Source organism: Meriones unguiculatus, chromosome 17, assembly GCF_030254825.1.
Source record: "Meriones unguiculatus strain TT.TT164.6M chromosome 17, Bangor_MerUng_6.1, whole genome shotgun sequence".
NCBI classification, from domain to species: domain Eukaryota; kingdom Metazoa; phylum Chordata; class Mammalia; order Rodentia; family Muridae; genus Meriones; species Meriones unguiculatus.
In genome coordinates, this window is record NC_083364.1 from 97,566,919 (window position 1) to 97,593,892 (window position 26,974).

At 44.3% G+C, this 26,974-nt stretch overlaps 1 protein-coding gene across 3 annotated transcripts in view; it reads right to left on the reverse strand.

Annotated features, from left to right (window-relative positions):
* Window positions 1–26,974, reverse strand: part of Brwd1 (bromodomain and WD repeat domain containing 1) — an 87,733-nt gene that overhangs the window by 53,897 nt on the left and 6,862 nt on the right. For 2 of the 3 annotated variants that reach the window (XM_060370813.1, XM_021662189.2), the window contains exons 5-17: window positions 20,761–20,911; window positions 18,782–18,880; window positions 18,312–18,472; window positions 17,118–17,339; window positions 16,930–17,030; window positions 15,647–15,717; window positions 14,803–14,903; window positions 11,209–11,249; window positions 10,216–10,314; window positions 7,535–7,685; window positions 5,935–6,069; window positions 2,012–2,140; window positions 1,549–1,774 (exon numbers count right to left, since the gene is read on the reverse strand). In XM_060370813.1, coding sequence (XP_060226796.1) covers window positions 1,549–1,774; window positions 2,012–2,140; window positions 5,935–6,069; window positions 7,535–7,685; window positions 10,216–10,314; window positions 11,209–11,249; window positions 14,803–14,903; window positions 15,647–15,717; window positions 16,930–17,030; window positions 17,118–17,339; window positions 18,312–18,472; window positions 18,782–18,880; window positions 20,761–20,911 — 1,687 coding nt within the window. The other variant, XM_060370814.1, reaches the window with a different exon arrangement.

Genomic DNA, 26,974 nt, shown 5'->3' on the forward strand with positions numbered 1-26,974 from the left:
TTCATCTGCACACCCTGCTGCATGGAAAGCTGAAATCCACACCTTGTAGATCATGGGGTGCTGGCCCATGGCATAGAAGCAATGGCATTTCTTCAGTCTCAAGAAAAACTGGCATCGCCTTTTGTCCTCCAACAAAAAAACAACCAGCCTGCACTGAAAGAAGCCTGAGGTGGCAGTGCAAGTCAGTGCTTCTTTTCTTTACAGTGCTGTAATCAAACCCAGGGTCTTCTGAAGGCCAGGGCAAGTGCCCTGTGTACCACTAAGGTACACAGCCTTAGATATCGGGACAATGAGCTGTACCAGCAATTACACCAAGCAAACATCACTGAACTCTACAAAGTGCCTGGTGGCGCACACCTTTAATCCCAGCGCTCAGAAGGTAGAGAAAGGCACATCTCTCAGAGTTTGAGGCCAACCTGTCTACAAAGAGAGTTCAGGACAGCCAAGACTACACAGAGAAACCCTGTTTTGAAAAGCAAAAAAAAAAAAAAAAAACCACAAACCAAAACAACAACAATGAAAAACCATAAAAGACCTTATGGGGCTAGAGAGACAGCTCAGGGGTCAAGAGCACTGGCTGCTCTTCCAGAGGTCCTCAATTCAATTCCCAGCACCTACACGGTGACTCCCAACCATCCATAATGAGATCCCGTGCCCTCTTCTGGCATGCAGGTATCCACACAGACAGAACACTGTATACATAATAAACAAATCTTAAAAAATAAAATAACAGACTGAGGCTACAGCCCAAAGTGCTTGCTCAAGTCAACCCTGAGACTACAAAATAAAACACAAACAACAAAAAAAGGCAGAAAAAAAGTCACAAAGAACAGAGAGGACTAACAAGTATAAAAAATATGATGAGCCCAAGCTCAGTCATACTAACACCACTGAACATAACAGTTGTACATCATACACACAAATAAACAACAAATCTTAAAAACCAATACTAGTAGTGATGCTGGAATGTAATGGCCACACATTCGTCAAGTCATATACTCCCTGAGTGGAGGAATGCAGACATGTGCTGTCACAACCACCGCCCCCAGTTAAAGAAATAAATCTTAAAAACTAATCCTGCAAAACATTAACATTTGGTGACCTAAAAGTATCAGAATTGCTTGGATTATTCTCTGAATTTTTTCCAGAATTTAAAATAAACATTTTCACATTTATTTGTGTGTTCACAAGCACATAAAAGTACAGGTTTCTACAGGGGCCAGAGGCATCAGACCCTCTAAAGCACATGCCACGGGACACAAGCAGAAATCAGGGTAACTGTGCAAGTTGATTCTCTGAGCCCTGGGTGTCAAATCCAGGTTGCTGAGGCTGGACAACAAGGACTCTTAGCCACTGCGCCGTCTCTCCAACCCTCAGTCACCAGGTACAGGGGTACATGCTGTAATCTCGGCACTCCTTAGCAGGAGAGCTTCAATTTCAGGGCCAGCCTAACTCTACAAAGGGAATTACAGAACAGCCAGAAATGCATACAAAACTAGAATGGCAGACACACACAGACACATATAGAAAAAAGGTATTTGTACTCACTTGTAGCCACATAGCCTAACTGTGGAACCAAATGCTCGTCCGCTGAATTCTCTCGACCCGGGACTAATCTCTGGTACTTAGTGGGATGAGGGTTCCCGTCCACATCCACCAGGAAGGGCGGGGGCATGAGGTGAGGGGCCTGCTGAGTCTGCTCGTCCAGCACATAGTTGTTGGAGTCTCTGATGAGAGGCCGGTAGTCGGTGTGGAAGAACATCTGCTCAGGGATCTAGAAGAGCCACAATCGTTAATGCACCTGAGACCATAGTCACAGACAGTGATACTAAAGTTACTTAAGATTAGAGGGACCAGGAGATTAAAGAACTAAAAACACCTGAGACTGCAGTTACAGACATGATGCTAAAGCTACTTAAGATTAGACGGACCAGGACATTAAATAACTGTTTTCAAACTTTCTCTCCCAACTACTCATTTTATATGGTACAAGAAAGCATTAAAAAATGACCTTTTCATATGGTTTGCTGCATCCAAAACCAAATATCAGAAGATGCCCATGAGAGTCTGTACAGGCAAAATGCTGTCCATCCTGGGAAAACTTACAGTCAAACACAGCTCCGTGTCCTTGTCCTTCGATCTAGGAGAACCAGGGGAAAGCATGTTAGGCGCAGTGACAAGGTGCTGGTTTCAGCACTTTGTACCTGACTGACTGATTCAGAGCACACCCCACCCCATGACCAGCACAGGCCACAGGGGCAGAGAGCACCCAGAGCTGGCAGGGCAGGCAGCTGTCAGCACAATCTGAGTACCAAACAGCAGACGCGGCGTCCCCCGCCACCACAAGCACTATAACCGGCTTTAGCTTCACGGTATTCTGTGTGGGGGTATTTTGCCTACATGTTTATGTGCTCCCCGTTCACACCTGAGGTGTCAGAGGTCAGAAGAAAAACACCAGATCCCTAAAAGTGAAATGGTGGTGGTGAGCCTCCAATGGGTGCTGGGAATCGAATCCAAGTCCTCTGCTAAAGCATCAAGTTCCTAAGCACTGAGCCATTACATACCGAGCAAGGAAACTCTGCTAGACTTCTTTAACATGACATCTGTCTACAATACCCTCAATATTATTCTCCTTGAACTTTGCTGTAAGAGACATCGCATCCAGAAAGTCCTCAAAGATCTAATCATTAGCTCTCAAAATGATCAAATGAACACATAAAAAAACAATTAAAAGCTTTCTTAATTTCACACAAGTAAATGGCATTTACTTTTATTAAGCTGTTTTAATACGTAAGAGATTAATACCCTACATGTAAATAATAAGAAAAGTAACGTTTAGTATTTAAAAATTAAAATTAGGCTTTTCTGGAAATTAACCCTGGTTCTAACTCGCAGACAAGACTACTGACGTGGATAAGCCACAAGGTCACAGCACTCACACTTGCGCTCACCTCACTGCAAACTCCCAGTTTTCACCAAAAATGCTCTTGTGTGTCAAGCATGAGATTCTTTCAAATTCTTTATCCTGCTTCAGCTGTATCTCCGAGTTACATTTAGTTGGGGAATGGAACAGTATACCACAGTGCAATAGCTTTCTAGACTTGATTCTCCAGGACTTAACTTTGAGGAAAGTGTGCTCAGCACTGGGGGCTTGAAAACACAAGATGACCAGATGTGGTGCCAGCTGTGGTGGTGTACACCTCTGGTTCCAGCACTCTGGGACGAGGAGTGCAGGAGGGTCCTCTGAGTTCTAGAGAGTAGGTTCCAGGACACTGAGGGCTACACAGGAAAAACCTGTGGTATGCCCCACTAGTTACACCACAAATCCCTACCCAGTGGCCAAGCAAGCCAAGAAAGGGTGCACACTCCATCAGCACAGGTTAGCAAACCTGAGATAAAGTCATCCAAGAGCCAGTAAGATAGCGCAGTGGTAAAGGCACCCTTTACCAAGCCTGGCACCCTGGGTTTTCTGCCTGGCCCACACGGCAGCAGAGAACACTCCAACTTGTCCTCTGACCCCCATGTGGACGCTGTCAGGGGCATGCTCACACACATGCACAGTAAGTAAACACATGCATGTAACCCTGCATGCCTTCCAACACCCAACTAACACTCGGGAAAACCTACTGCAACCTCATTCCAGCAGCACAGGGCCCAACTTGCCTCCTGGTAATCTACCCCTGGCCAAGAACTCCAATCACAAAAACTGGAAGAAAATGCCGAGGGCAGAGCACCTGAGAACGGCAAGGATCCTACCACACACACTGGCCAAGTCACACCAAAAGTATTCCCAGGGTCACGCTCCGCACCGTTTCCCAAAATGAGAAAACCACCTAAGCAAATCAAGGCAAACCTGAGTTCCCTCTGGAATCTGTGTTCTACAGTGGTTCCTAGAGACACAAGCTCAACTCTTCCAGAACTTAATATCTGGGTGTCCTCCGCACCCCTCAAGGTTTTCACAAAGTACAAGCTCAGTTCCCCAACACCCTGCTCTTCAGAGAGCCCAAGCTCAAGTACCAGCACCTACATCCAGCTGCTCACAACTGACTGTAACTCCAGCCCCAGGCAATCTGACACCTTCTCTGCTCTCTCCATAGGCATCCAGACATACATATGCAGACCAACACACCGACACAAAAGATTAAATTCTTAAACAAAAAGCAATTCTAGCTTCTCAGATGGACAATGACGTATCAACATACAGGATCGATTCTTCTTTGTGTAGAGACTATTCAAATATATTCTGTTAAGGTTTGAATTAATATAGTTTGTTTTAACAAGTTAAATTCAAAGTACAATATTCTGGAGCAAACCACAGTGGCATACACCTTTAATCTCGACCCTCAGGAGGCAGAAGCAGAAGGCTCTCTTTTGAGTTTCAGGCCAGCCAGATCCATATCGCTAGTTCCATGTGAGGCAGGGCTACACAGCAAGACCCTGTCTCAAAAAAAAAAAAAGGAAATAAATGTTCTATTCTTACTAACTCACTGTGGTCTTCCTAAACATTGCATTACTGTAGTTTTTCTTTTTTCATGAGACAGTAACTTCAGATGTAAGCTCTTGTATGTTTGTGTTTTGAGACAGGGTCTCATATCCAAGTCCAGGCATAGAGACAGGCAGATCTCCAAGTTTGAAGCCAGCCCAGTCAACAAAGTGAGTTCCAGGAGAGCCAGGGTAACAGAGAGAAACCCTGTCTCAAAAAAACAAAACAATAAAGAAAAAAAAAAAAAAAAGGAGGAAAGTATTCAGAGTAAAGACGCTGGAATAATCTCAAGGTAATATAGAATGTGTCATGTTAACTAGGCGAGGGAGTTCACGTCTACAACCACCTGAGAAGGTTAGAGGGTCAAGGTCATCCTCAGCACAGGAACTGGAGGCCAACCTAAGTTCAGAGACTCCAACAAGGTGAGACAGCATGCACTTCTCAAACTCACACCTGCCTATAACTCAGCTCAAGTAGACCCCTACACATCTAGCCGCACAGACCCCAACACTCACCACACACACGACATATAAGTCATAATGAAATGAATGTAAGAACTCCCATGCCAACACAGGATGGGATGGCCTCAAGCAAGTCACAGTGTCTATTATGCTGCCTCCAAACTAAATAGCACTGACTTAACATAAACCGCCAAAATAATTTCTTTTAATAAACTATATAAAAATACTGAAAAGCTTAAATATGTCCGTATCTTACATATTCCAAGCTGAGAACACTGAGGAATGGAACTCAGATTTCACACACACAGTCCCAGACCCATCCCCAGGACCAGAACATCTCTGTGAAAATCTGTGAGGGGACTGAATGACACTCTGTAACGTCTGCTCACGCTCATCTGGTGTTACAGGCACAGCAAGGAGAAAACAACAAAAGCAGGCTACTGAGAGGCAGCCTGGCAATTTAGCACAGACTGTCCACGGCCATCTGCAAGTGCGTTCTGGCCCAAGGAACAAGCTATTGCTTTGGAAGGCACTGGGGCAACTAATCTGGACCTGGAGTCTATTACAGTCATGAATCCGACGGCAGGGTCGGCTCGGTCTCCAGTCAGGAGCTACGCAGCCAAGGGCACCAGTCCCTCCTGCACAGAGCCCAGAGTTCAATCCCCAGCACCCACATGGCTCTAAACCATCTGACTCTCCAGTTCCAGATATCTGCTGCTGTCTTCTGGCCTCTGTGGGCACTGCACACACAAAATAGATTTAAAAGACATAAAAAGTAAACACACTGAAGTCAGCACAGAAATGAAAAGCTGTCTCCGTAACTTGTGAACATCCATCAGTTTAAAGAAGTCACACATGTGCACACATGCCTTCAGACTCTCGGTAAAACTCAATCACCCTTGATGTGTACAAAAACTGCCACGGCATGGCAGTCAACTTCTTGCTAACTCTCATAATCCAAAAAGCAAGTAAGAAACTCAGTTCACTTACCATGTTAAAATAATGTTTCACCTTGGTGCCTTTTGTAATATCCCATATAAATATGCTGCCATCGTGTCCTGCAGATAACATAATTCTGGAATCAAAGGGATGTGTCTCCAAAACAAACACTTCATCAGCATGTCCCTTTATTCAACAAAGTCATAGTATTAAGGACAGTTCACAAGTTATATGCTGGAAATATTTTTAAAGTCACACTACATAAGAGCTTTAAAGTTTTTAAAGTATTCTAGCGACAATGACCTACACATTTTTATATACACATGTATATAAAAATTCCCAGTCATCTGAATCACTTAAACAATTCAGTATAGTTGCAACAGCAATGTTAAACTTTCGAAGGAGAGAGTTTAAGTAGGGAGGTGCTGGAGAAAGGCCCAGTCCTCGAAGCGCAAGTCCCAACACCCATTTTCACCTCTGCCGTGACTCAGGTTCCAGGGCAGAAAGACCCTCTGCACAGTTACTTAGAATTAAAAATAATCAGGAATGAACATTTTAAAAAGTCTGGATGTGGTATGCACAACTTTAGCCCCGGGACTCGAGGTAGACACATCTCTGAGTTCACAGCCAGCCTGGTCTACAAACAGAGTCCAAGACCACCCAGCCAAGGTTATTGAAAAAAATCTCTATCTCAAGAAACAAACAAAACAAAACAAAAAACAGGTTCAGGGTCACCAACCCTTTGAGTTAGAAGCCAGGCTATTCTAGATAGAGTTCCAAGACAACCAAGCTACACAGAGATCCTGGCTCAAAACCAAAACAAAAAGTTTAAAGTCTTTTTGAGATACACACCAGGTTGAAAGTCAACCCAGCATTGTCAGAAGAGGAGAGGAGAGGAGAGGAGAGGAGAGAGGAGAGGAGGGGAGAGAGGAGGGGAGGGAAGAAGAGGGGGTAGGGGAGAGGGGAGGGGAGGGGAGAGGGGAGAGGAGAGAGGAGAGAGGACAGAGGACAGAGGACAGAGGAGAGAGAAGAGAGGAGAAAGAAGAGAGAAGAGAGAAAAGAAAAGAAAAAGAGGAAAGAAAAGAGAAGAGAAGAGAAGAGAAGAGAAGAGAAGAGAAGAGAAGAGAAGAGAAGAGAAAAGAAAAGAAAAGAAAAGAAAAGAAAAGAAAAGAAAAGAAAAGAAAAGAAAAGAAAAGAAAAATGTAAAGATTCTGAGCTGGAAGTAGTAACACCAGCTTTAAATCCCAGAGCACAGCAGGCAAAGACAGGAGGATCTCTGAGTTTGAGGCCAGCCTGGTCTACAGGGTGAGTCCCAGGACAGCCAGGGCTACACAGAGAAACCCTGTCTCAAAAAAACCAAAAACATAATAAAGTAAGAAACTCTGGGGTTAAAGAGATGGCTCCGTAGTGAGCACCCGTTCTTGACCCAGGTTTGGTTCCCAGAGCCCACATGGTAGCTTCTCAACAGACTTTAGCCAGGGTGATCTGACACCCTCTTCCGACCTCTGTGGGCACCAGGCACACACACGGTACACACATGCAAACACTATACACATAAAACAGAACACTATACACATAAAAAATACAACCGAAACAACTGATAAAACAGGTTAAACGTTCTGAGCTCTCATATCAAGTTGAAAGCACCTACCAGTAGGTTATGGAGCAGCTGCCCAGTGTAAGAGTCCCACACTTTGAGGACGTGATCGTTCACAGCAGTGACGACAATGCTGTCGTCCTGATTCCAAGCTATCATTGTGACTTTGGGTTTCATAAACCTCTCTTCTTCGGAAGACGTGTCTCTAACAAAACAAAAACACAAAGTAAGCTCACTCAGATGGCAGATCACACCAGCGGTAGTGGCGCACACCCGTAGTCCCAGCACTGAGGAGGCAACCAAGTGTGTGTGAGTTCTAGGCAGCCTGGCGTACACAGTGCATTCCTGACAGCCAGGGCTGCACAGAGAGAGCAAGCAGCTCACAAGGTACACAGTCCCTCAGCACAAATACAACAGAAAAAAAAGCCAGATGAAGTTCAGCTGGCAAAGCGCATCTCGCATTCAGTGTGGGTTTGATCACCAGCCGTAAAACCACACATGGTGGTGAAAAGCCTGCGACTCCAGCAGGTGGGAAGTGGAGGAGAGAATTGTATGTTTAAGGTCAGCTTATGCTACATGAGACCAGCAGGAAAGCGGAGAGAGGGTAGGGAGGTATGTGTCCACTTATCCCTAATAAACTACCTTCAAGAGGTTAGGGCAAAGCCAGGGGAGAGGGTAATTACAAGTAACACAGCCAGGGCGGGACCTAGGACTCGATTGCCACTTATAAATACACGAAGTTCTCCTGTCCCCACCCCACAACTGACTGCTAATTTTCTGTCAACTGTTTCTCCAGAGATCTGGCAAAAAAAAAAGCCCTAAACTGCTAAAAGTGCAGGAAGTGAGCTGAGCCACGGCTCTCTGCCCTCACAATGAAGGCAATGTGGCCAGCCACTTCAATCTCTGCCGCCACTTCGGCGGCTTCTGTCAGGACATTTTATCACGGGGACACGAAGGAAACTAAGGCATGACAAAAGCTTTGGAACAGGTACCTACATGAGAATAAAAGAGAAAAATAACCAGACAGATAAAGCAGAGAATAATACACATCTTTCAAAACCCACCATTTGGGAGGTTTGTTATTTTTTGGGGGGGTGAGGGTAGACAGGGTCTCTCTATGTAGCCCTGGCTTATCCTGGAACTATGTAGACCAGGCTGGCCCCAAACTCACAAAGATCCACCTGCTTCCTCAGGACTGGGATTAAAGTATGTACCACCACACACAGCATCAAAGCCACTTTATAAGACTCTGGGTAGGGTTTAAAAATTTAATAACAAGCTATATTCGCTTATTATGTTTTCCAGTCTCCAAGAGAGCGTCTGATTTTTTTTTTTTTTTTTTGTCGTCATCATTGTTTTTCATTTACTTATACATATCCGGGGGAGCAACCAGCAGTAGAGCACCAGTAGCAGCAAAGGCCAACCTTGGGTACTGTGGCGAGATTTGTCTACCTGACACAATCTAGACTGGCTCAGGAGAAGAGTCTCAATGAGGGACTGTCTAGATGAGGTGTTACCTTAATTGGAGCTGGCACATCTGCCACTGCAGGCAGCATCCATTCCCTAGGCAGAAATCCTGAGCTATGTTAGCTAAGAGGACCCAAATACTGAGCTACATGCAGTCATGCAGGCATTTCTTCTCCCCTGCTCGACAGTGAATGTGAACAGCTCCTTAGAGTTCCTGTCATCATTTTCCCACAATGGAATGTAAATTATAGGTCAAATAAGCCCTTTCTTTCCTAAGCTGCTCTGTGTCATGGTATTTTAACCAGCAACACATAAGAATAAATTCTAGCCAGGCAGCAAAGGTAAACATCACAGTCCTGTACTCTCAGCACCTGGGCCAACACTCTGCTACCAAAGGGGGGGGGGGGGGGAAAAAGTCTGTTCCAAGCAACCCATATCAAATTCCTTTTTGTTGTTTTGGTTTTTTCAAGACAGGGTTTCTCTGTGTAGCCTTGGGTGTCCTGGACTCACTTTGTAGACCAAGCTGGCCTCAAAACTCACAGAGGTCCGGAGTGCTGGGATTATAGGCATGCATGCACCACACCTGGCTGAAAGATGGAGGCAGGCTTGCCTCCACCTCCTTCAGCGATGCGCACCTCCACAACCAGTGAAATTCTTTTTAAAATCCCATCTTTAAAAATGTAAATTTTAAACACTGGGAATAACTTGGTTGGGATTCCCCGCTACACTGGAGGTTTTAAACACAAATCCTGAAAAGAATGTAACAGTAGGCAGACAACGTGAAGGTCCATTCCATGTGCCTGACTGAAGAACACCTGGCTGGGTGCCTGTGACAGTTATAGCTATGGAGACCATGAGGACGCTGGCTAATCACACAACGGGTTCATATGACAGAAGCACTGGGAGATGGGGAGGGTAGGAGGCCAAGTGAGAGGCAGTAGCTCACTGCATGCATGCATGCATGCATGTCATAGGGCCTACGTCCTCTCCTGGGCTATTTATTCCCTGTCCCTCTGTTCTCTGCTTCCTGAACCAACACAGTGTAGACCACCCTGCTCTGCCACATCCCCCCTTCCATGATAGATTGAAGCCCCTCAAACTATGAATCAAAATAAATCCTTTCTCCCTTACTCTATTTTCTGGCAAATTTGGTCAAAGTAATAAATATACATGTGTACTTTCCTTCATTAATTCAGCTATCAGACTGAAGTATTATAAAACACACAATGGTCAGGTCACGTAGACAAGTTACTCATCATAGGACTTACCCTGAGATTCTGGTAGCCATATCCAGTAAAATGCTTCTCCATTCCAACTGTTCAAACCTCCAAATCCGCGCTGTTCCATCTCTGCTGCCACTTAAGAACCTTGAGACATTAGAAAACTCTACTCACACACTGGCTACCAAGTGCCAGCTCTAACAGCAAGTGAAATACAGATTTAAAGGGCAGTCTTGACAATATCTACAGGGTTAGTCAGACTCTTCGGGCATGGCTGGATGGGGAGGACAACCCAGATTTACAAAGCAGAATACGCTATAAACACAGTTGTTTCATAAACACATTGAGTTTTGGAAAAACAATTTAATACAAGAGGGGGGAAATATAGCTTCAAGAGGGGGGAAAAGATGTGGGAAGACTGGCAGCACCAGAAACACCATCTTAAGCTTGTCCTTCTTTAACTTAACAGACATTGAACATAAACTATGAAATTCAAGCTTTAAAACCGGCCGTATCCTACATGCAGAAGGCAGCTGCCATGTGCAGTATCAAATCCTTGCCCTTAAGAACTTTCAGTTTGTTCTTAGCCTTTTTGGGAATCACCCTCCAGGTAAGAGCTACTCTGATCCCAGCAGCAGGCACCCAGCTCTTAACTCTCACACAGCATGCTCTATTCATTCACTGCTGAAGAGCACTGCAATGCACAAGGTCAAACCAGAATAGTCAACAGGACAGTGGGATGTTTCCAAAACTGCTGCAAAGATTTCAGTATCAGAAGAAAGTACAGGATGGCATTACACCTCAGCAGCAGAGCGCTGGCCACCACGCACCAGGCAGGCTCTGCATCAGGACCAACCACCACCACCAAGCTGGTGCAGTGATACATCCATCAGACTGAAGCCATCATTCCAAGTGCATTATATCCCAAAAGAAAAATTAAACTGCATATAATAATGTGAAGTAAGGCAGTATTTCCTAACTAGAGCAGTAAGTGATGTTATTTGATACACGGGAAAACACAGAGATGCAGTGAACACTTACCGGTCACCATTGTTACAAAACTGGATACTATCAACTTTATCCTAAAGAGAGAAAAGCAAACAGGAAAACTATTACTTACATTCTATCAATTCACTGTTACAAAACTGGATACTATCAATTCTGTCCTAAGAAACAAAAGCAAATAGGAAAACGATTATCTAAGTTACATCAATTCACTGTTACAAAACTGGATATACTATCAACTCTGTCCTAAAAGACAAAAGCAAACAGGAAAACAATTGGGTACATAAAGAGTCCTTGCTTCCAAGGACTGAATACCTTGGTTTAACAGCAAACCAATCCCTGACCTGGCCAATCACTCTATCTGTGTCACACCTACGGAAAGCCGCTAGAGGTCCCTTGAGAGTACTAAGACTTTTCAAGAGAACCACACTCAAAGATAAAGACTGGCATTCCAAACTATAGCTGTATTTAAAATGACAGCACACTTAGAAAGCAAAGAAAGGTAACATGCGCAATGTGATCACAACAGGCTTTATTGAAGCCAAAAAGATGTACAAAACAAAACATGTCGTTCAGCACGACCTAAACCTATCTCCTCATTACATAAGCTCTGAATATGGACTGCTTAGGACTGGTGTTCCTAAGGCACACACGGTTCTCACGACCGCGTGGGTAGTTCCAGTTTCAGGGAAGTCTGACCCTCTTCAGTCCTCAAAGGGTATTAGGCAAACAAGTCGTTCATAAACACGTAGGCTTAAATGTATACAATTGATTTTAATTTAAGTTTTAAAATGTTTTCTTGCTGTGTATGTAGCCTGTTTTGAGTATACGTGTGCAAATGTACATGAAAGCCTGAAGTACACACTGAGTGTCTTCCCCTACCCACCCCTACCTTAAACATTTGAGCCTTTCCCGGAACCTAGTACCATGGTAGCAAAATGGAGCTTCAAGGACACCCCGAGTGTCTCCACCCTCCAGCAGGGTGCACACTCACGTCTCTGTATTTGCACAAAAGCACTTTACCCAGTAAGCATCCTGCACAGTCACACTTTCCATTAAAGAAAACCTAGCCCTTGACAATACTCTAAAATACTAATAACAACAGCTAGCTGATGCTATAATGTTCTTATGGAACGTTTACAATTTACCCATTCATTCACATGCTGATTTCTCTACCCCACTATCTGCTTTCAATCCTAACATTGCATGGTGTTTATGCTAAGCATCACCTGTCTCAAGTTTGTGTAAACGTGCCACCATTTGTTCTCTGTATTGTCAATAAAACAACCAGCCAGTGCTGTGCAATAGGGAGAATAGGGTGGGACATCCTGGTCCAGAGAGGAGGGGAATGAAGGGACAAGAACAGAGGTTGGCAGGAGGATGAACCACAAGGAGGATGAGCAGTACCTAAGATATGACTAAAAGCAAGTATAATGAAGGAAATCTAAATGGTAAGAAACTATGCAGGCTTGGAGGTTTAGGACAGAGTGACTATTGCCCAGCATTGTGCTCTAGGTTAATTAAATAAATCCCAGTCTCTGTGTGGTGATTTGGGTATACAGGTGGTTTAGGAATAACTGCTGGTTAACTAAAAGATAAATCAACAATAAATATTAATAACCCACAACAGCTAGCTTACTAGAACAGCTAGCTTACTAGACATTCAAAGAGCATTCTAACTTCATGACCTTGGTTAGAAGAATAGCTTTGAGTATGAGCCATTAAGATTGTCATAGTCAAAATTGGGCTAAAGCCAACCAAGGACCACACATAGACTGGACCTAGGCCCCTACACATATGTACCCGATGGGCAGCTTGGTCTCCACGTGGGTTCCCTAGGGGAATGGGAGCTGTCTGTTGTATGCTTTACAATCACTCCCCCCTACCCCCACCCACAGCAGGGCTCCCTGGCCAGGCCACCATGGAAGATGTGCGGGGGAGGAGGAGAGGCTCTCTTTTTCTAAGGGTAAAGGTTGGGGGATAAGGATAAGAGGAAGGGAAGGTGGGATGTGAGGAGAGGAGGGAGAGAGCTACAATTGGGAAGTGAATAAATTAATTTTTAAAATGCATTATTCCCTTTCACCTGACCTGGCAATGATTTTCCCTTTGTCCATCGTCTGAGCAGAGTAAAGATCATCCTATACCTGAACATCTTCATCGTTAGGTGAGGCTGAGACACGCAGCTCAATGTAGACTCAAGCCACTCCATCTGCAGTTAAGGATGGCCCTGTACTCCTTCTACACTGGCAGCTTCCTGAGAGCCAGGATTAGAGACATGACCCACATACCCAGCTCTGGTTTATAAACACACAACTTCTCTAAACTTTTAACTGTTTTAGCTGTGAATGTGCTTAGACTATCACACTAGGGCAAGAGGGCAGCAGCAGCAAAGCATTAGCTAGCATGTATGGCCACAGTTCAATGCCCAACACTGAGAAGAAATATATAATAAACAATGACATCTTAGACGGGCAAGTGACGCAGGGCATGGTGGCCACGCCTTTAAACCCAGAAGCAGGTGGATCTCTGTGACTTCAAAGACAGCCTGGTTTACAGAGCAAGTTCCAGGGCAGCCATTGCTACACAACAGAGCCCCTGTCTTGAAGAAAATAAGAAGGAAATGCAAGTGACTTCATACTTCAAAGTGTAACTACTCTGCAGATGACAAGAAAGGGGTATTCTTTGGACACAGCTGGGCAGCTGCACACAGGAACACTCAGCAGGTGACAATATGTATAAGAGCTGTTCAAGCCCAGCATGGTGGGGGATCCACTGCAAAGTGACGTCCTAGTAGAGAAGTGATCAGCAACTGTTAGGTGACTACAAGCACATACACTGCTAAGCTGACCATGCTCCCAGAAGGCCACCCATCCAAGAACATCTGGGCAGCACAAACTGGCCCTGACTGGGGCTGGGAGGAAGATGCCAAAAAGCTGAGTATGTAGAGTGTAAGGGAATGAGTACGATTCAAACACATACAGATTGTCATAAACAACAGATTGGCAGGATGGATGGATGGATGGTGGAAGGATAGGATAAATGGATAGATGATGGAGACACGATGGACGGTGGATGGATGATAGTTGGATGGATGAAATCTGACTCTCATCAGATGTCTCTACAAATAAGGAGGGTAGGGCTGGAAGGACAGCTCGTCAGTTAAGAGCACATAGTATTCTCTGAAAGGACCAGAGTACAATTCGCAGAATTCAGCCATGTGGAGCAGGCTCCTGCTGCCTGCAACTCCAGCTCCCAGGGATCTAGCCAACTCCTTTCTAGCCTCATGTGGACATATCACCTTACCAACAGACCAGCATGTATACACCATTTTAAAAAAAGAAAGAAAAGGAAGTAGAGCCAAGTGGCAGACACCTGTAACTCTAGCACTCAACAGGCAGGCTGAGGCAAGAGGATGGGGAGTTTGGGAGTGACAACTGCAAACAGAAGAGAGCAGATCCTAGCTCAGAAAGCCTAAAGGGAGAAAGTAAATATTTAAAATAAAAGTAATCTGTTAAAGAAGGAGGAGGAGGAGGAAGATGAAAAGAAGACGAAAACAGTTAAAATTAGTAAAACTGGCCTTAGTAGTAAAAGAATTAATAAATTTAGAGAATTTTTAAAAAGAATGCTTACCGTGTGGCTCTCAAGTTCAGCAATTTTTTCAGGTGCTTCAAAGCCCAAAAAATACATTCTGATTACATGGTCAGTACTACCTGTAGCTAAAAACATACCACCTGAAACAAAAATGCAAACATTTAAATGTGTAGCTTGCAACGAATACACCAACCAACAAATGTCTATACGTGTAAAAGAAAGCTCTCTTACACTGAAATTAGGGCTCTCTCCACAACCCCACCCCCAGCTCATTAAAGGAGCGTACAGAGCTCAACTCTTGGCTTCAGAGAAAAGGTCACTCCTGCCGGGCTTTACGGACAAGACAGTGCACACTGGGCATCAGGTCCCTGAAGACAAGGACAGGGCAAGCTCTGCCGCCTGAGAACAGGCTTCAGGATGCAGAGCTCACTGTAACCCTTTCACCCACTTCCTGAGCAAACCACACTGGGCCTAGTCTACAAAACTTAAAAACTCCTCTGTGCAAGAAAAAAATAAGGAAAATAATTTCACCAAGATTCAGCGTCATTTTTTTTTTTAAGATTTATTATTTATTCAATGTTCTGTCCGTATGTAGGCCTGCACACCAGAAGAGGGCACCAGATCTCACTATAGATGGTTATGTGATTACTGGGAATTGAACTTGGGACCTCCGGAAGAGCAGACAGTGCTCTTAACCCCCGAGCTATCTCTCCAGCTCCCCTGCGTCAAATTTAAACACATTTATTTAATTACTCAGTCAACTCCAGAAATAACAATCGTAAGTCAGAGCTAATAATATGAAAAACAGAAGTCACCTGTTGCCTTTCTAACTGAGCACATGCTAAAATAACTAAGGAAAAACAAGCCTCGAGTATTATCTTACCAACGCTAAATGAAGAGCACAGCATCTGAACACCAGGCCTTGGCTTCTCCGTGAACTTCAGGGGCCGTGGACTTTAAAAGAAGATCATATATGCCTTTAGAATACATGCTAACAGTTGAATTAAAGCCCTGGCAGTTTATCTATGATTACTGAGTGTGCACATGTACATATATGGGGGCACACGTGCTATGGTGCACTCATGAGACCATGGGAGGGAGGGGACTCAAGCCATCAGGTTTTACCCACAGGGCCATCTCACTGGCCCTCAACTGTTCTTCAGACCTACCAACACTGACAGTAGTTCCCTGCACCAGGAGCTACTGTCCAGCTACGAGACTGCTTGCTTGCCACAGACAGAGTTTGCTTGCCACAGACAAAGTTTGGGTTTGGTCACAGACACCACATAAAGCCAGATATGGTGGCGCACACCTGTAATCGCAGCACTCTGGGAGGCAGGGGTAAGCGGGACCGGCCTGGTCTACAAAGTGAGTCCAGGACAGCCATGGCAACACAAACCGTCTCCAAACACCACCACATAAGGGACAAACCCAAGTGTACTATGTCAACATACTTCTATGTGACTATGTCGACGAAAGGCTTTTAGAGTCCTAACTCCTGTTCATGTGTGGCAAAACACATCTCTATCAATCTGCAGTTTTCGTGAAAAATACTGAGGCTGGGGTATATTATTAAATCAGACACGGCATTCACTGCGAATGTATTCTCTCCAGTATCTGTTCACCAACATGGTAACAACAGCAAACAGATACATAAGACACACTCATCAATTTCTGCCTTAGTGTCACAAAGCTTTAATACCAGCACTCAAAAAGGCAACTGCATCCCTGTGAGTTAGAGAACAAGTTTTAGGACAGCCAGAGGTATACACTGAGACCAGCTAAAATGGTTTTTCTCCTTAATTACTGTTTACGTCCTCCACAAACTAAATAAAGTGAATCTCAGCTCCCCTTGTGCATCACTACACTAAGTACACAGCACTCACCCTGTGCCAATTCTCCAGCAGCCCAGGCTCCTGGGTCCAGTGCTATTGTCCTCATTCTAATTAAATACCTCTCCACTGCTATCACTTTAAATTCATATCTATTATTTGAATTTGCTTACACAGAGACCAGCAAAGGAAAAAAATCCTTTAAGCTTTTCTGTTGCAGTGACATTGATGTAAAGCATATGCAGTAACTAACAAACGAACAAAAGAAGAAAATTTCCTCTGAGAATGTCACCACTATATTAAAGAACAATAACTACAACACAGGATCGCTCACCTGAATTTCAAGGACTCTAAATCCCACTGCCAAAAACACACAGTCCCATCAGCACCAGTGGAAACCATGTATCTCTGAGGTCCTTTGGCCATAGGGCTAAACTGAAAATCAAAACCACACGAATCACCTTCCATCTTGCAATTTCTCAGTTCTAAAAGTCACGCTTAGTGTCCTAGGCTGGCCGTTACCTGCAGAGACGTAATCGAGCCTGTGTGTCCTTGCAGCACAGCGACTGGGGCGCAAGTCCTCAGGCACCACACCCTGATGATCTTGTCACAGCTGCCGGCGGCAATCAGTGTGTTCTCGTAGTTCACAGCCATGTCTGAGATTTCTGCCGAATGGCCTCTTAACGTAGACAACAAGCGGCCATTGTGTGTTGACCAAATCTTTACCAAACAATCATCTGAACCCTAAGAAAAAACAACACCCCAATACAAATGTTAACACAGCATCTATTAAACTCAAAGAACAGAATGATACCACCCAGATGAACTGATAACCCTCCCCTGTCTAGCCAAATAGAGCAATTCCACTGTCTTCCAAGTCCTATCATTTCTGGTCAGGTTCTTCTCTGTACTATTTTCACAAAGTTCTCTCCCAAGAACATCCCACCCTAAGTTCCTTGCAGGAGCAAGTCAGGTCAGCAAGCTACACTGGGACAGATCTACATCCCCAGGACTCCACTGGAGGGGAGAAAGCACCCAAGTTCCAAATAAGCAAACAAGAGTCTCAAGTTTACAGTCCCCAAACCAGGCAAGCACATAACCCAGCATAGCTGAGTACGTTTTCAATCCACTTTTTTTTCTCCTAAAAACACAGGGGAGGTCACATTCTATAAATAGTTTTCAAATAATCACTTGGACACAGAAAGATTATTTCATAATGAATCTGTTTTCCTAAACCAGGGATTAATCTACGAAAGCATGAGCAGCATCAGCAGCAAGCATGGTCTGGGAATTCTGAGGGAGTGAGTAGGAATATTTTCATTAATATGCTTAAAATTAATCTTGATGTAGCTTCATCCCTTAAGTCTCAGCTGGGCTCAAGGGGACATGTCTGGTTATATACTTTGTATTATCTGATAGCACAGCACATATCCCGACAGAGCTGGAGAGCGCTCAGCAGCTCTCCTGAGGCAGGGTCCTGTCAGGCCTCAGTCTGTCACCGCCGCAGTAGGTCCGCCAAGGTTCTTCAGGGTGCTGGAACCACCAGTCTCAGAACAACACAGACCTGACTATGTTGCTCAGTCACTTCAAACACTTATCGAGGCCCTGAGGGAGACCTCCCTGATCAAAATCTCTGTTCTCCAGGCTGTATGAGAGAACTGTGACGCGCACTACAGCACTCCAGGTGGCACCAAGTTGAGTAAGATGTTAACTCACTGTAAAGATTCTATGTCCTGTCCTATCAAACGCTACACAGTACACAGCAGACAGGTGTCCGAGAATCCTCCTGTGTAGCTTTATATGCTGGTACATCGTTCCTGGGAACGCTGTGCTAAAAGTGGAACACCCTGTGAGCTGTTTTCCTCGATGGATCTCCACTAGGAAATAAAAACAACGGAAATGGTTAAGGGGGAGCCGATACATAAAAACTATCAAAGACCCCACAACAATTTCCAGAAGGTAAGTAACCAGGTCTGTTTGAGAAACCCAAAGAACTTGTGCTCTGTCCTCAATCCTACTGTGCTAACCCTAACTCTACGATTCTGCTCAGTTATTTTCACATAAGTCAGGAAGAAAGCTGATGGTTGGTACTGCTGCAGTAACAGTCCACCAGCACTTTCTCAGCATGTACAGTCTTCATGAAATTCAAGAAACAGTTGGGCATCTCACAGGCCAACCTCACTCACCAAGACTCGGTGGGGAGCCGTAATTCACGGGCATTTCAGGAGGTCTTCCTCTGTGAAGCGCGGCAAAGGCAGAGCCCCTCCACACTGTGTGCCTGCAGTCTTTAAAATGAATTTTAGATACACATAAAATCTTGAAAGTTAACCCAAAGAAAGATTTTATACAATACTTACGTATATTGTAATCAACTGTTTATTCAAAGTTTTACCAGCTAACATACTTTAACAGAAAAGCCCAGAGGTTTATTATACTATTTCTGAGAGTAAACTTGAAGCATCTCAGGTACAGCAGCAGTGACACTGACAGACAGCACTTTACAGTCCAGCGGGTGCTTTCCACATACATTGGCTCACGGGGCCCTCACAACAACCCTGTGAGGTAGGTGACCCTGCTAATGTACACGTGAAGCGACTCAGGTCCCAGGGCCTCAGAAGAGAGTCATTGCAGATGATTAGCCGATGATTACTAGGAAGGCTGGAATACGAGGTTAACTTTATTTTTCAACACAGTGTACCACATAGCACTAAAAATGAGCAGTCCTAGCACAGCTGACCCAGTTTTCAAAAGTGAAGAATTTTTTAAGAAGATATTTTCATGTATCTAAAAATCTCTGACTTGACAAATTCATTCGGTCTGAAATTTGTTTGGCCAGTACTGTCTTGCCTTGAGCTCATTAGGAAGAACTGATATTCGTTTAAGTTAAGTAACTTCCCACCTCAGGATGGAAGGCAGGTAGCTCTTCAGGAGAGCCATACACAGCACAGAGTGCACAAGCCTTCTAACCCTGCCGGCACCCAGACTAAAGGACCAAGGACGTGCCTGGCCACATGCAGGACACAGAAGAGCACAGGCCAACACACAGACCTGTGCTCTGCTACTTCAGAGCTGCAGAGTGAGGTGAGCCTACAGCTCCACTGAGCCTCACGTGCCCCAAACTAGTAGTCAGGCTGTGTTTCACGTGTACGGAAGGCCTCCTCTGGCACCAGCACAAAACACAAGCAGAAATAGGGCCCCTCGCTGCAGCCTCTTCCGAGTCTGACAGTTCTCACAGGCCTCATCACAAAACACTAAGCTTGAGCTTGCCCCAAGGGGAAAAGAACCGTGCTACCAGGCCACTGCTGGAAAACAAGTGAGCAGAGAATAATTACCAAGTGAAAGGGACAGTTTCCTGATCAGAACCACAGTGTGGCAAGGCTATGGGGCACCAAGAAGCAACTAAGGCTGGGAAGCTGTCAGGCATGAAACCAAGCAGCAGGGGTGTTGAAGAACTGAGAAAGGTCAATCAGGCCTGGAGCGTCTATGAGGCAGCACCCCAGCTGCAACAGCCACAACAGAAACCACCGCGATGGAACTGAGGCGTGCGCCATCAAGACCAGCACACGGGCCCGCCAGCAGCGTGCCATGTGCGCACACAGATTACACCCGGGTGCTTAGTCTGCGTCAGTCATGAGTCTCACAGAAAAGTACTTCCAGACATTCTGCTAGCACATAACTTACCAAAAAAAAAAATTGTTAGTAAAAAATAAAAGGAAATCATGCAAGTTTACATTTTTGGTGCATGTTTTTCAAGCTGCTACCGTATTTTTCAAAAAAAAAAAAAATCACTTCTCCCCCATAACAAAGGACTTTCAAAATCTAAATATCAAAAGAAATAATGCTAGTACTTAAAGAGTTTATTATAGACATATACAATTACATCCATTGGAGTTACGAGTGAGCTACAAAGTGGAAAACTTAAGAACTCACATTGATAAAACCTCAATCACATCTTAAATTCAAGCATCTTACTTAACATCTATGTCTTTATCAATTTTTGAGGTGCAGAAGGACCCATTAGACATGATAAAATTCGACCTACACTAATTGCAAAGCATATAGTCCATGGCATTAGTTGCATCATTACCTTCCACAATCTTACACAGCTTCACAGTCATAACGTAAGCTATTAGTACAAAGCAGACACTTCTTCAAACTAAGGTACCTTTTGCAGTACGTAGCAAAGACTGCCTTCCTGCACCAAGCAAAGAAGTGACTCGTGAAATGCTGGGCGGGATTTCTTTATCCAGCATTGGGCCGAGGCGTTGGCAGATTTGTAACAGGTGATCGGGGGCCACATGCTTATTGGACAAGACCTGTCGGCGGAGAGTTAAGTTTTTAATAACACTGCATACAGCAGTACTCATTTATTATCTGTTTAACATTTATTATCTGTTTAAATGTGAACATCACACTGAAAAGTACAAAACACAGTAAAAAAAATTAAAGGCAACTTAAACAGTAAGCTAATGTCAAACACTAATCCAAATTCCAAGATTTTTCTTTACAGAAATTGACAATTTTATTCGTTTTGTTTTGAGACGAGGTTTCTCTGTATAGCCCTGGCTGTCCTGGAATTCACTCTGTAGACCAGGCTGGCCTTGAACTCAAGAAATCTGCCTGCCTCTGCCTCCCAAGTGCCAGGATTAAAGGCGTGAGCCCAGGCAATGAATTTATACTAAAATTTAAATGCAAATGACACGGAAAACCCAAATCCACTTTGGGGCAGATGATCCTCCAGTTCAAGACTTGCTCTGGAGTGTCCCACCGAGACAGGAAAACACAGACCTGTGGGAGGAACTAACTGCAGAGAGACTGGCTGGCATGGTTCCAAAGCACCCATTTCTGACAAAGGTGCAAACGTTGATTCAGGGCAGAAAACCTCTCCCAATAAATGATGTTGAAACAAGGCCCAACACCATTTTCAAAAAACAATCAACGTTCAAAGTATACTTTTTGTTGTGTTTATGTATGCAGGAATGCACATGCGTCAGCTGAGTCACCTCAACCCTGACCATAGAGGAATAAAACTACAGACCTATTTATTTAAAAAAATGTACACGGCGGATATATCACCATATACATTTCTGAAATTATCACTGAATAAGTTATATTTATAGAAAAGTAAAAAAAAAAATCTTTATGATCTGGGCGTCAAAGATCTCTAATATCACACCAGAACAAACAACTCAAGAGTCTGTTCTTCTGGACCGCCAAGGACTTTTGCACTGGTAAGGGAATCAAAAGGTGACAGGCCAAGGGGACAACTGCAAAGCCCCATCTGGTGAAGCCCAGTAAAGCAGATGAACAGGGTCGAGCGAGACCAGAGTTCATAGGAGTACTCAAAAAACACAAACCAAACAGCTCCCAGCACTCCCCAGTAAGAATCCAACTGAGCGACATTACCAAAGGAAGGGTAACCCAGGTGGCAAATGAGTGTGAAGACCCCAAAGAGCAAAGCAATGGGCAAACACAAAAACCACTGGAGCTGTTGCTGTACTCAGTGATAAAGACTGGCTGGAGAAGCTGCAGCCTGCAATCGCGGCACCTGCAATCCTGGCACTTTGGAGGAGGGGCAGAAGTTTTAATGCCAGTCTCAGCTACACAGTGAGTTCAAGACCACCTTGAGCTATGAGACCCATTCTCAAAGAGCAGAGGCCAACCAAACAAAGCAAAACAAACAACAACAACAAAAAAAAAAAAAAAAGGAGAAATTTCTGATGGGTATAAGGTATGATGGGTATATAAGGTACTCGATTTTGAAACCGGTTCAGCCACTCCAGTCCTGGGTATCTAACTTGAAACACATACTCAAAAGAGGCAAGTTAACGTTTCCAATGTTTCTACAACATCTGTAGACCACTGTTTTGCCTGCACCTGTGTCTGTGTACACGCCTTCAGGTTCAAAGAGGGAGTCAGACTACCCTAGAACTGGAGTCAAGGATGACTGCAAGCTCCCAAACATCTGTCCTCCCAAAAAACCGCTGAGTCACCTCTCCTGGCCCTCTGTGAGTGTAACAGCTTCTTTTTCAATTACAGTAAAAACTAATTTGCAGTAACAAATGATTTAAGTAAATACACAATGCCAGCATACCATTTAGCAAAGAAAAAAAAGAAAGAAATTAGCCAAGCACAGCTATAATCCCAGCACTTGGAAGGCAGAACTGAAGTTCAAGATCAACTTGATCTACATATCAAGTTCCAGGCCAGCCAAGGTTACAGCAGACTGTTTTAAAGACCAGAAAAGATGGCCCCACAACTCCGCAGCACTAGTTAACAGTGGTCCTCAGCCGTCCTAATGCTGTGACCCTTTAGTACAGTTCTTCATGTTGTGGTGACCTCTAACCATAAAATTATTTCGTACCTACTGTATAACTACAATTTTGCTACTGTTATGAATCATAGTATAAATACCTAATATGAAGGGTATCTGGTATGCGACCCCCAAAGGGGTCAAGACCCACAGGTTGAAAATTGCTGAACTCAGGGGTCAGGGCAGTTGGGACATTGTATACATGCATTAAATGATCAAAGAACAAACTCCTAAATAATATACTGACCAGATACAACTGTGCTTAAGAAGGCAGAAACCGGGCTGGAGAGACGGCTCAGAGGTCAAGAGCACTGTCTGTTCTTCCAGAGGTCCTAAGTTCAATTCCCAGCGCCCACATGGTGGCTCACAACCATCTATCATGAGATCTGGTGCTCTCTTCTGGCCTGCAGGCACACATGCAGGCAGAAAACTGTATATATAATAAATCTTTGGGGAAAAAAGAAGGCAGGAACCACTTGCTGCAGTCAGAACATATGAGAGAGTGAATGAAGAGCTGCAGAATTCTTTCCTGTTTCACTGTGGTGACTACATTCAGCCAACACTTTCAGCTCACTCATTAGACAGAATGTTAACTACACTTCAATAAGGATTAGCCACAAGAGCAAACACAAAGAGCAGTGTAACATGAACTCATGTGGATGCCACCATTACATGACATAAATGCATCTCAAATAAAACTGAATGATATGTATGCAGACATGGGGGAGAGAGACCTACAAGAGACAGCACAAGCGAGTGCTGGCCTTGAACTCAGAGATCCAAAAGCCCCTGGGATTAAAGGCATGTACCACCACACCCAGCTTTTTGTTCTATTTTTAAGACAGGTTCTCTTTGTGGCCCTGGCTGGCCTGGAACCTGTTAGGTCTATCAGGCTGGCCTTGAATTTACTTTTCTCTGCCTCAGCCTCCAGGGCTCTGGAATCATAGAGGCAAGCCACCATATTCAACTTCATTCTCATGTCTGAATCCTAGTGCCCAGCATTTACAAAATGACAGATCCCACTGGGCAGGATGAACCAATAAAATCAGGCTAGCAGGCACCAGCACTGTGACATCAACAATTTCAAACTCTGGGACACACGCCTACCTCCAGAGAAACCCCGACAAGTAATCACAGATCCATGTTGACCTCAACTATGGGTTAACAACCATTCCTCTCAATACTCCTAATATAAAACAGCCTGATCCAACCAACATAAAAGCTTTATTTACACAGGGTGGTAGAACAAGCTATATAAAATATCTTTCAACTTCTCAACTCATCTTCCCCACCACCTGGCAGATATTCCAACAAAAAACTTAAAAAGATACATCAACTCTAGTAGTCTTCAAGTGTTGCTTTTTTTTATTATTATTATTATTTTCTTTTTTTATTTTTTTGGGGCGACTGGAGGGCTCGAGACAGGGTTTCTCTGTGTAGCCTTAGCTGTCCTGGGAAGCACTTTGTAGACCAGGCTGGCCTCTAACTCCTTCTTGCCTCTTGGCTGGGATTTCAGTCATACTCCATGGAGTCCTGCTGGAATTATTATTTAGCACTCTATGCTTGAATTATAAAAACAACTCTAAAAATTACTAGTATAGCTCATTCCCTTAGTACATAGGATTGGTTAAGTCAGTGTTTAGAAAGCACTTGCTGGGAGCTCAAAGCCATCCTAGGCTCCATGTGAGGCTATCCAAAAACAAAGCTCTAACAATGAAGAACATCTAACACAGCTTTAAGCCCGCCCTTAGGTAGCAAAGGGAAGCAAATCTGCTAGTTGGAGGCCAGCTGGGACTACACAAGACCATCTCAAAACAAACACACACACACACTCACACTCACACTCACACACACAGACCTAGGCTGACTCCAGGAGAACAAGTGTGGATCTTTAACTCTGGGTAGGAAGTTATAGGTTTGTTTGCCTGTTTGGGTGGGTGCTGTGTACAGCTCCAGGAATTTAACCCAGAGCTTCACACACAGCACCATGACTGCAATGATGCAGTTTTTGAGACAGGTTAGGCTATGGATGGAAGCCCAAGGTAGCCTCCACTTGAGACCCTCAGCCTCCACTGTCTGAGCTGGGATGGCAGGAACCTGCTTTATTGCAAGAACACATAATCTGACACATCCCTAAGAAGCTGGCTAGATTAAGAAGCTAAAGAAATTAGAAACAGCTTCTCTCAGAGTGATTCCACAGCAATAGACAGCAAACATTCTAAAAGCTAAACATAAATCTGGAAGGTTTTCATGCTAGGATGTACAATACCAACAGAGACATTTCAATGTGGAAATGTCATGTACTTGAATACATTTTTTTTTCAAGACAGGGTTTCTCTGTGTAGCCTTGGCTGTCCTGGAACTCACTTTGGAGACCAAGCTGGCCTCGAACTCAAAGCAATCCACCCGCCTCGGCCTCCCAAGATGCTGAGATTACAGGCATACACCACCACACCTGACAACTTGAACACATTTTTAATAAATGCTGACTATGTGAACAGTGAATTGTTCTGTTATCTATTTTGCTAAGGATTATTGCTTGCTATCCTATATTTGTTCTCTAACACGGAAATGGGTTAGACAAGTTCATGTCATCTTGAGTTCAAAGTGGGCCGTGAAGCAGAGAAGGCAACCCACATCATCAGCATACTTGGACCAGAAATGCTATCATGTTGAAACAAACAGCAGTCAAAGAATGCCATAGGGACCTTCAAAGTCCACTCAATATTGAAGCAAGTTGGAAGTGCAAATGTTCCTAAAATAGTGTCTATGCAGTGACCAAGAAAGAAAAAAAGACTGTATGAACCGTTGTACATACAGTACAAATGAACCTGTCATCAGTCACATGACTGTGACCTGTAACAAGTGGAACAGTGAGAGTCTCCAAAGCCAAACCTGCGCCAGTTTGGTGGCCTGCTGCCAAGCTCATCCACAATCACCTTCTACACACCATGAGACCAGGAAACGCAAGAGATGCTCCACACTGCAACAGCACTGCCCAACAGAAAGGACCTGATTCTCCACGCTAAGGAATGAGCCATGTCTACAGCAGCATCTTGTACACTGAACACACTAAGCTCCGAGTTTGGCCTTGCCAACCATAACCACCCAAGGTTCTGCCAACCAACTACTTTTCCAAGCACCGGGCAAATCAGCAGTCAGAGTAGCAGCTGCTCTTCCAGGTCCCAGGTTAGATTCCAGCACACACGTGGCCGCTCATACCCTCTTCTGAACTCTGAGGGCACCAGGTACACATGCAGTGCAGCATGTCTGAAGACCAACAAGCACACACACAGAATACAGCAGTGAGCCTGGCTGGTTGTGGTGGCACAGCTTTAATCCCTGCACTCAGGCTGAGACTGAAAGTTCCAGCCTGGTCTACCCAGCAAGGCCTTGTCCTCAAAATGTGTCTAAAAATAATAAGTTTTTAATGTTGTGAACACAATGGCTCCTGATTTGATTAATAAAGATGTCTGAACCTATTTATAACTTCTAAGTCACGGTCAATTCATCAATTCCTTTTTCACTAACCTAATACATCAAAGGCTGTACAGGTTAGAGCTCCTCTTTGTTCACAGTGATGGTTGGCAATAAAGAGAACAAAATCGAAACGACCCACACATTACTTGGTGTCTATGCAGTAACCCATTAGGTCATCAGGAGACCCTGGGTTTGAAGCCAGTCTCACATGCCTACAGCTGCCCCCAGCAACAGGACCACAGTGGGAGGCCATCTTCAGCTACAAAGCCAGTCTGAGGTCAACTTGGTTTACCTGAGACCCCTCTCAAAAATGAAAATGAGAAGAAAACACTGCGAAGATTGAAAATGAGATGGCTCAGAGGTCCTGAGTTCCATTCCCAGCAGTCACATGGTGGCTCGCAACCATCTGTACTGGGATCTGATGCCCTCTTCCGGTGTGCAGTGCAGATAGGGTTCTCATGTATGTATATGTGTACACATATGTATACACGAAATAAATCTTTAAAAAAGGACTATCTTCATACGAAATCAATGTGTTCCAACTTGCTGTAGTTTAAGAAAAAATAAACTATGCTGAGTGTAGTGA